Raw genomic sequence first — 9690 nt, forward strand, 5'->3', positions numbered from 1 at the left:
GTTCGATGATGATAATATTACTAAGCGTTCTCACTTGTGTTTTAACTTGGCAGGGACCTATTATTGATGACTTTTATACTGAAGATCTATTTTAGTAAGGGAGCTGTTATATGGGGCAGTGCTTTTACTTTAGGAAACCATATGCTCTAATCAGTTGTTACTATGCACCTGGAATCTTTTGGATGATGCTTGCAAGCAGGTGTTGTTTAGTAATTTCAGCAAACCTCCAGTACATTATTGTACATGAATTGTGGTATTTTGGAGATGTTCTGTAGAATACGCTATTTTTCAGTCCACACAGCTTTGCTTCATTGTCCCTGCCATTTTTCAGTCCACGCAAACCTGACGTAGCAAAATGCAAAAGAGCCTCACGTAGCAAGCAGAGGACTGGGAGAAAGGGCAGACAGCAGCCGTTGGATGAGTTAGACGGTGGATTTGGTGCTAACTGCACCCATGTGACTTTACACCTGAAGTCACAGGAGCCGGTTCCCGTTTAATCTGATTGATGCGTGCACCAAGTATATGAATAACTATGTGCTTATAATTAGGTGTTTAAGAAAAGAGTATTAAGTACCTATATAAAAGTTATAATTTTTAATGCTAACAAAATACATGTATTTAAATATAATTAACTATCTAAGTTAGTAATAATATAAGCAACAATACTTAAGTAAGCACCTTACTATCGCACATGCGCTACTGTAGTTAAATTTTTTTTTTCATAAACACCCTATTATACATGCTCTAAGAGGATCCCTTACGGATACTTACAAGGAACTAGACAAGAGTTTTATTTGGATAAAAAAGTAAATATGCCAAGCTGAAATAAAACTCCTTAATTTGATTCCCAAAATCTAATATGCCTATTGGTTTACGCAAATATTCACGCATAAAATTCATCCATATTACAACGTATCGAACCCAGCTTGGCCTACCCGAGAATTGAATTGACGTGCCCTTATATGAACCTCCAGATAATTAGCCATACCAGGGCACTATTTTATGGCCGCTATCTCCAAAAATGATGGCACATGAACAAACCACGCCATTTACAAGTTTACAAAACAGGAAAACACGCCCACACAGCATACAATCCGTTGCTGTAGAACACACATCACTCTGAATTTCCAACAATCTCACTGTCTTCCTTTGCTGTCGCTTTCGCCATTTCAATGTTAACAGAAGTTCCTGCAGAATCGGCGTTGTTCATCGATCCCTTGGATGCTCTGGCGCCCCCCTTCAACCCCTTTTTCATCTTAACCTTCTGCGCCCAACCTAGGACGCCCTGCTGCACATGCTCGTTGAAGACCTCTTTCTTGTAGCAGCTCCCCATCTTTGAGCACAAAACGAGCAAAACATCCATTAGTCTGTATTGAGGATAAGAGCCATCAACGAACAATATGGAAATGTGGACGCACCTGGGTTACAATTGCATACAGAGGCAAGGTGCTGTAGCTGCAGAGAAGTTGAATAATGGCCCTGCAAGTAGAAGGATGGCTGTGTAAGTTTAAGAATGTATTCATGTTTGCTTTTTTACTGCAGGATAATAAACTGGAGGCATGTAGAGTACCCGATAACAAGCCTCGGCACGATAAAACCAACTTGTCCCATGATGCAGGAGTTGAATCCGTAAGTGGTCTAGAAAAAGGAAAGAGGATACACAGTGTTGCAAACTTGTGGTCAGCCAATTCATCGGAGTACACTTCACAAATGATGAGTCACAATGCTTACCAGTATCCAGAAGAAGAATGCAATCTCAAATGCATTCTGAAAGAGAATGAAGTGAATTAAGTACAGGACAATCCTTGGCCGCCCAAACCAGAAGTGCTCATCTGATGGTTTCACAACCAAATCGCCCTCAATTGCTGTGTGCTTCTCAGCAACATCATGGGCTAATTGAGCTATGACGTGCTCCAGCTTAGTGCCAATAGCTAACAGAAGCTGCAAGAAGTAAATAAGTGTGCAGTAAGCATCTAATCCTGAATACTTACGCAGTCATCCATGCCACAGTTAGTTCAGACTATGTTCAAGGCCTGGTCTATGGTTCTAGACTTCCAGTAGCTGCATAATTGCATGACTTGAAGAAAGTTGGTACCAATAGAAAAAAGGTAACAGGTTTAGTTCCCATTGTAAAATCAATGCTAAGTGTTGGAATATGTGTTGAATATGTGTACATGGTAGGTTACAGATAGATTTGAGTTGTAATTGGGTGGGATTAGGATTAGAGTTGTAGCTGAACTCCTAATTCCGGAACTTTAAATAGAAGGCACCACCGTTGTAACCAATGGCAAGACTGAAACAGTTGGGGAGGAGCGCCCGTAGTCATGCCCCGATGATGTAGGCAACTTGGCCGAACCTCGTTAAAAAATATCGTGTCTTGTGTGTTGATCTTATGCTTGGCTTGATGATCCTGATGATGCTTCCGCTAAATTCCTAACAAGTGGTATCAGAGCCATAAAGAAAGATCAAGGGAAGGCACGGGGATATGTTCCACACCGCGCAAGGCTTGCACGGGTCTAGGGAAGGACGGCACAAGGTGGAGCATGGCGGCGATCAACGATTTGGTTGGTGGATTCGGACACTTCAAGCGTGGCGGCTTGAACCGTTGGGCTGCATCAACAGGGATCCGTCCAGACGTGGAGATCGGGTTGATGGCGACTGGTGGCTGCTGTTCGATATGGGTCGGTCAGACGTGACGGCCAGGTTCCATGGTGCGGTTGGAAGACGTCGTGGACAAGGCGACGGCTTCGACTCACGGTCTGATTGACGGGCATTCAATCCAGATCGGAGTGACTATTGTTTGCTCAAGGTGGAGCAGCAACAGTGGTGGTGAAAGTCATGATGGACTTCGGAGGTTCCGAAGGCGTTCGGGAGGCGCGACGTGATCGGAGGCAGCCGAGCGCACGCACGGGATGTCCAAACGCGTGAACGTGCCGCACGTGGTGGCTGTCCGTGCGCAAGGAGATCGAGAAGATCAGGGGATGGCTCGGTTTCCTACTGGAGCACGGCTCGATCGGATTGCCCGGTGCAAAGCAGGATGAGTCCGACTCCCACACGGTACCATGCGGAGTCCGACCTGTGTATGTACACGGCTCTTGGACAGGGGCATATGGACCTGCTGATATGTTTGATGCATGTGCAGCTGATCAATAAAGAAAGAAAAGAAGCTTGCATGCATGTGCGGCTGATATGCTTGATGCATGTGAAGAAAATAAACTTGCATGCATGTGCGGCTGGTCAACAAAGAAAGAAAATAAAGAATCTTGCATGCATGCATACATGTTGGGTGCATGGGAGACAACTTCGGTCCCACCATATTCTTGCATGCGCAACAGCAGCTTGTGACCCAGGTGGGCACGCTGCTCGGTGAGACGGCCTAGGCAGGTGACTGCTTGCATGCATGGCCTGGCACGCATGATCTGGCGGGAAGTTGCGTGGGGCCAGCGGGAAACGGCAGAGGACGCAGTGCGTGAACGCGTGACGATTGGCTCGGTGTTTTTGATTGGTACTGTGCATTGTCGGTTGGAATAAATAGCGATGTGTTGGCATAGGAGACCGACAGGAATCGTGGGATACGTGGATGTGTCCTGTTCGGTTTTGGAGTTGGATTCGTTCGTGGTTCCCGAGTCGATCACGGCTCCTATGTCAGGAGACTGCGGCGAGGAAATAAAAAGAATCAGTAGCAACATATCAGAACGAAGAGGTGCAGAAACAGAGCAACCAAAGAAGTAGAAGTTCACAGGGATTGCAATCAGGCTGTCGACTTCGTTGTGTGCAAGCGTGTGGTTGTCGACGGGGCTTGAGAGCGGCGGATCGTGCACGGGCGGTGTACGAGGTGGGCGCACACGCGGTTCGGCTTGTGCGTAGCAGTTCGTCCACGCGGGGCGCAGGTACGAGCGTGCGGAGGCGCGTTCAGCACACGTGAGGTACACGTGAGCGGGATTTGGTGGTCTGCGACAACAAGCAGATGGCGTCGATGGCATCCAAATTCGAGGTGATGAGATTTGACGGGACTGGCAACTTCGGGCTTTGGCAAACAAGAGTAGAGGACTTGCTGGCGTAGCAGGGGATCCTGAAGGCTCTTAGCGACAAGAAGCCAGTCACGGTAGATGATGACAAGTGGGAAGAGATGCAAGCACAAGCGGCGGCGACAATAAGGTTGTGTCTCTCCGATCAGATCATGTACCATGTCATGGATGAAACATCACCTAAGAAGATTTGGGATAAATTGGATGATCAATTCATGTCCAAGACATTGACTCATAAACTGTATCTGAAGTAAAAACTGTATGGGCTGAAGATGCAGGAGGGGTCGGATCTTGCTGAGCATGTAAATATCTTTAATCAAGTTGTTGCTGATCTTGTGAAGATGGAGGTGACAATTGATGATGAAGACAAGGCAATTGTTCTTCTGTGTTCTTGCCAAGGTCTTATGAGCACTTGATCACAACACTGACGTATGGTAAAGAGGCAGTCAAAGTGGATGATATTCTTGTGGCGTTGTTTGCTCATGAACAAAGGAGGAAGAACCATGCTGGTGAGAGTTCATCTGGAGATGCTTTTTTTGTCAAAGGTGATCGAGGCAGAGAGACTAACAAGAAAAAGAAGAAGAAGGGGCCACAGTGCTATAAATGCAAGGATTGGGGACATGTAAGGAAAGATTGTCCAGAACTGAAGAAGGATGTGGCAAATATTGTGGTTTCCAAGAAAGATGACTCGGATAGCGATGGTGATCTTCTCGTGCTATCAAATGAAAAGTCTTGTGGTGAAACATGGCTGTTAGATTCGGCAAATTCATATCATGCTACATCAAACAAGGAGTGGCTCTCTTCATACTCTGAAGGTGATTTTAGTCTTGCTCGCTTGGGAGATGACACGGGTTACCATGTTATGGGAGTTGGCAATGTCAAACTGAAGATGTATGATGGACAAGAAGTGCTACTTGAGGGTGTGCGGCATGTGCCAAGACTTAGGAAGAATCTAATATCGCTTGGATTTCTGCATGGAGAAGGTTGGTTGTATTAGGCGATGTCAGATAAGAAGATCTTGAATGTGATGTAGAATGGTAAGATTGTGATGATAGGTGAGAAGATGGGAGGTCATCAGTACAAGCTAAAAGGTGAAGTCATGGAGGTGGGCGCTGCAAATTTTGCGGAATACGTTCCTGGCGGCGAGGCATCCTCGTCGAACTATTCAGGATGAGCAGCGGAGATAGATGGCTCAAGTCTAGGTACACGGAGGTTCACACATGGCGGGCTCAAGTTGGCGTGCATATTCGTCAAGGTGGAGTTTGTTGGAATATGTGTCGAATATGTGTACATGGTAGATTAGAGATAGACTTGAGTTGTAATTGGGTGGGACTAGGATTAGAGTTGTAGTCGAACTTCTAATTCCGGGCCTTTAAATAGAAGGCACTACCGTTGTAACCAATGGCAAGACCGAAACAGTTGGGAAGGAGCGCCCGTAGTTATGCCCCGATGATGTAGGCAACTTAGCCGAACCTCGTTAAAAAATATCGTGTCTTGTGTGTTGATCTTATGCTTGGCTTGATGATCCTGATGATGCTTCCGCTAAATTCCTAACACTAAGAAGGTCCAAAATGAATAGCATGCCATTATGTGATTCATAGCATCTCCAATGGAAGTGTCATTTGGTCCCTTAAAGTGATCTTCAGAATTTAGAGATCGACACTTTAAAACAACACGTTATATATGCACTTACAAGAAGGGGAAGGAAGGAAATCCAAAAGTATGTGTGCCAACCTGCAGATTAAGAAACGAGGTGTTGAGAAGCTTAAGTACTGAAATATCACTACAGCATTTAGCTGCCTGTTGAAAAAACTGGTCTGACAAGAAGATTGTACATAAAAATAGAAACCATAAAAATGTTTTTATTTAATAAACCAAGCCTTACCGTTAACATTCAGCAAAAGAAATATCACCACGAAGACCCACAAGTACCATCTGAAAGGGGGTAGAAACCGTATGATTAAGTCTATTTCCGAAGAAAATTTGCTTCGAATTTAAAAAGAATATATAAACATGTGTACCAATCTTTGGATTACCTTATGCCAACTACTTTCTTAAAATCAGCCTCTAAAGCCCTCACCATATATCTATGGAAATCAAATTTTGGGTTTCCAGGGCAGTGAGTCTGCAATCCAAAATAATCTTATGTTTATAGACAAGGAAAGAACACATCATTAGCTTATTATTGATTGATGCTTACCATGATAAAACCAAGACGCATTGTGGTGTAGTCTGACTTAGATACTGATCTATAAAATTGCTTACCAAAAGAATGCTGAATGAAAACAAGGCTAGTTAGTTCACCAAAATACCCACTTTTCTGAAGATTAGTTCATCAATATTTACTGATTACTTTCAATATTAACCAAAGATGCATCATAATAAAGCAATTTGGACAAGTGCATATAAAATATTGTATATGCCATCTTGACAAATACAAGAAGTTTTGCACCATATAAAAAGATATCTGACAGAAAAGCACATGAAATGCATTCCTTACCAGCCAACTCCATATTACAGAATCTTTGCCAATACCCTTAAAACGTTTCCTGATAAATTCGAATTGTTGCAGATGGGTCACCTTCTTAGGCCCTGCAATTTCATAGGATAAGTGTCATCCTATCACAAATAAACATGGTTTTTTTAGAGGAAAATAAACAGGTCATAAACAAAGAAGATTTTTCAAGAGGTTTTATTGACAAATAAAACACTGCTTCAAACTCCAAGTGCGTCATTCCACTAAAATAAGAGCAACAAACTAGGTTCTGATACCTTTTCCTGCATCATCTTTCTGAATTCTATCCTCCCACTGTTTCCATTGGTGTATCTGAGTAATAAAATACAGTAAGAAACAGCTAGCAAAAGCAACTCTGTTCTGAGGCTTAACTGCAAGGCATGTCATAAGTTGCATACCTTTGCACCTCCTAAAAGCATAGTTGTAACGCTGAAAATAACATGTGTGATAGCCAGAACAAATATGAAAATGTGCAACAGATGTATGGCTTCAAGGGACAGCAGTGGAGCTTTTCCCTGTAAAAACAAACAGTACAGTTCACATATACAAATTAATAATAAAAAATATACATCAAGATTGCCAAATCCTCCTTATCAGCATTATTTACTGCTTGAGAGAGAAAATGTATCAAGTACAATAGTAGAAACAACTCATTTGTAGGAAGACTGCTTTCAGTCTAGGACTATGCCAACAAGGAGCAACAGCTTAAGCAAGCACATGGTGATAAGCTACTTGAATCTTTTAGTCAAACATGTGCTCATCTGGAGTTGGCTCAGGTGCAGGACACCCTGCACATAGTTACATGCAGGTCCTATTAACCCAACAAATTAACTCGTGATTAATTACCAGAAATTGCTCTGGTTAGTTAGTTAAATATGGAAGGCTAATCACTGTTCTTCCCAAATTTTAGCTTTCTCTTGCTTTCTCCCAACTAGCTCTCCTTCCCTGCTTGTTCGCCATTGTTCCCGGCAACAAGATGATGCCACGATGCCTCCAAAGCTAGGACACCTGGAGCTCCACTGCTCCAGGATGAGGACATCAATGGCGAGACTGAGTAATCAAACGGAAAAATGAGTTTGCTGCAGGATGGAGGCAAAGGAATACACGATCTCTTTTGTTTTATCAAGGGGTATTGTGTTTTGTAACTTTGTTATTGCACTAGTATGATCAAACATACAGAGCAAAAATGATTTGATGGGAAAGCAAGCCAATGAACAATCTCCTATTCACTGCACTGAACTCAGTGATCAACATCTCAATAAAATAATTTACTAATATTGGATTATTTTGTGCCGGCAAACTCTCAAACTTTGTGAAGAACAACCAACAATATAGGAAGAGCTTGGAGAAAATGAGCATCTGGGAAGAACGGCGGTTTGCCTTCCATATTTAATTAACTATCCACAGCAATTTATCATAATTAATCATGAGTTAATTTCATAAGTTAACAGGACACGTGGCTGGGGATGGTTGGACCTGCACGTAACTATGTGCAGGGCTCCCTACACCTGAGCCAAGGTCCAAGATTCCACTTGGTAGTCAGTACAGATATGGAATATGGGCAGGAGAACATGGCACGTCAATACAGGGAGCCCCTGTCCATTTGGTTTAACAACCTTGTGGCACACGCTATGTAAGTCCTACAAAATATTAAGTGCCTGAAGGTTCACGAGTTCAAATCATACCTAACTAGCTTTCATCTAAAGCACAAATCATCATAGCTCGCACAAAAACAAAAGAATTATTATGAATAATGAGCGTTCTTCCAATTGCATGGTCTAGTCACCTTCTTCTGACAGTGCTCAGCTCCAGCCCCGACCTCACTGAGCAGTCGCCTCCCGATCAAGCCAAGGATCTCGGCGGCGACAAAATGCTCCTTTGTGGCGCTCACCTCACCAGCCTTCTCATCCAGCCTCTGGCACGGCAGCATGTGTTTTGTCCAGCCGGCAGGAATGCATGTCCTCTGGATCATCCCCTGGAACACCGTCAGCAGCAGGGAGATGAACCCGAGAAGCATCAGCTCTGCATTTCACCAACACAAGGAGCTACAGTTATGGAAGTAAACATATTTTATCTTCCCTAAAAGTCCTAGAGGGGAGGAAAGGGAGAAGAAGAATTTGCATCAAGCCCGTGGGGTCATCGCAGAAATACAAAAGGTTCTCCTTTTGCCTCTGAATCAAATAATTTAAGGTGCACCTTGCACTAGAGAAGCCATCACGTCGAGAAATTTCACTATCAAACCAACTACCCCAACCGCATTGCCTCACTTCAAGGAAATCTGTGAAAGAGAAAGTACAGACTTTTCTGCAGCAATTGCCCTACATTTGTCTCGAACTGCAGCTATCTATGAACACAAGAATGGAGAAACAAAAAAACAGCGATTTCTCTGCTTGTTGGTTAATGGTAAGCACACCATAATACCGGCCATCTGTAGTTTTCTACAAAGGGAAGAAGAAGAAGAAATGGGGGCATGTGGAAGTACCTTCTTTGACCTTGAGGAGCGCCTCGTAGAGCGGCTTCTGATTCCTCTTCACGAGCGTCTGCCAGTAACACCACAGGCCCTCTCAGATCAGCGTCGGAGGCAGCACAAAACCACATGGGAATGGAGCGGCTCAAAGCAATCAAGCAAGCAACGAACGAAGCAGGGGGGTGTCTGCCTACCTTGCCGAGGTAATGGAGGCATCGCTCAGCGACGAGCGAGAGGAACACGATGAGCGAGCAGACCGCCGCCACGATCCACGTCGGCGTGAACTCCAGCGCCGCCGCCTCGCCCCCGCCCGCCATCGCCCCCTCCCTAACCTCCCTCCCCCTCTCCAACCGGCGGCCCGCGTTTCCACGGAAACCGCCGATCCCGGAGGCGAACGGGCGCCGCGGCGGGGGGGAGGAGTGGAGTGGAAGCAAAAACTTCTAGAAGAGGAGAGGAGAGGATTGGGAACAGGCGGGGTATGTTTTGCGGGCGGTTGTTTCGCTTGTGGACGGCCGCGGGAGCACCGCGTCTCGGGCTCTGTCGGGTCAGCAGCAGCAGTGACATGCCGATGCGGGCAGCGACCAAAGAAATTCTTTTGTGTATCTTAAGTATTCTTCTCTTTCTTTTTAATTACGTAAGACAACGGTTTATAGGGTTTTTTTTGAATGATTTTATAAAAT

At 44.5% G+C, this 9690-nt stretch overlaps 1 protein-coding gene across 1 annotated transcript; it reads right to left on the reverse strand.

Annotated features, from left to right (window-relative positions):
* Positions 1 to 821: 821 nt before the first annotated feature.
* LOC133928894 (MLO-like protein 1) lies at positions 822 to 9571 on the reverse strand. Its single transcript, XM_062375408.1, has 14 exons — positions 9205 to 9571; positions 9026 to 9083; positions 8330 to 8565; positions 6942 to 7058; positions 6801 to 6855; positions 6529 to 6620; positions 6229 to 6303; positions 6065 to 6153; positions 5914 to 5963; positions 5722 to 5762; positions 1732 to 1941; positions 1571 to 1638; positions 1419 to 1479; positions 822 to 1333 (listed from the first exon to the last, which is right to left on the reverse strand). The coding sequence occupies exons 1-14, from the start codon at positions 9325 to 9327 to the stop codon at positions 1115 to 1117; spliced, it is 1494 nt and encodes a 497-aa protein (XP_062231392.1). The 5' UTR covers positions 9328 to 9571; the 3' UTR covers positions 822 to 1114.
* Between the last annotated feature and the right edge of the window lie 119 nt (positions 9572 to 9690).

The sequence above is a fragment of the Phragmites australis genome, chromosome 9 (genome assembly GCF_958298935.1).
Source record: "Phragmites australis chromosome 9, lpPhrAust1.1, whole genome shotgun sequence".
Classification (NCBI taxonomy): domain Eukaryota; kingdom Viridiplantae; phylum Streptophyta; class Magnoliopsida; order Poales; family Poaceae; genus Phragmites; species Phragmites australis.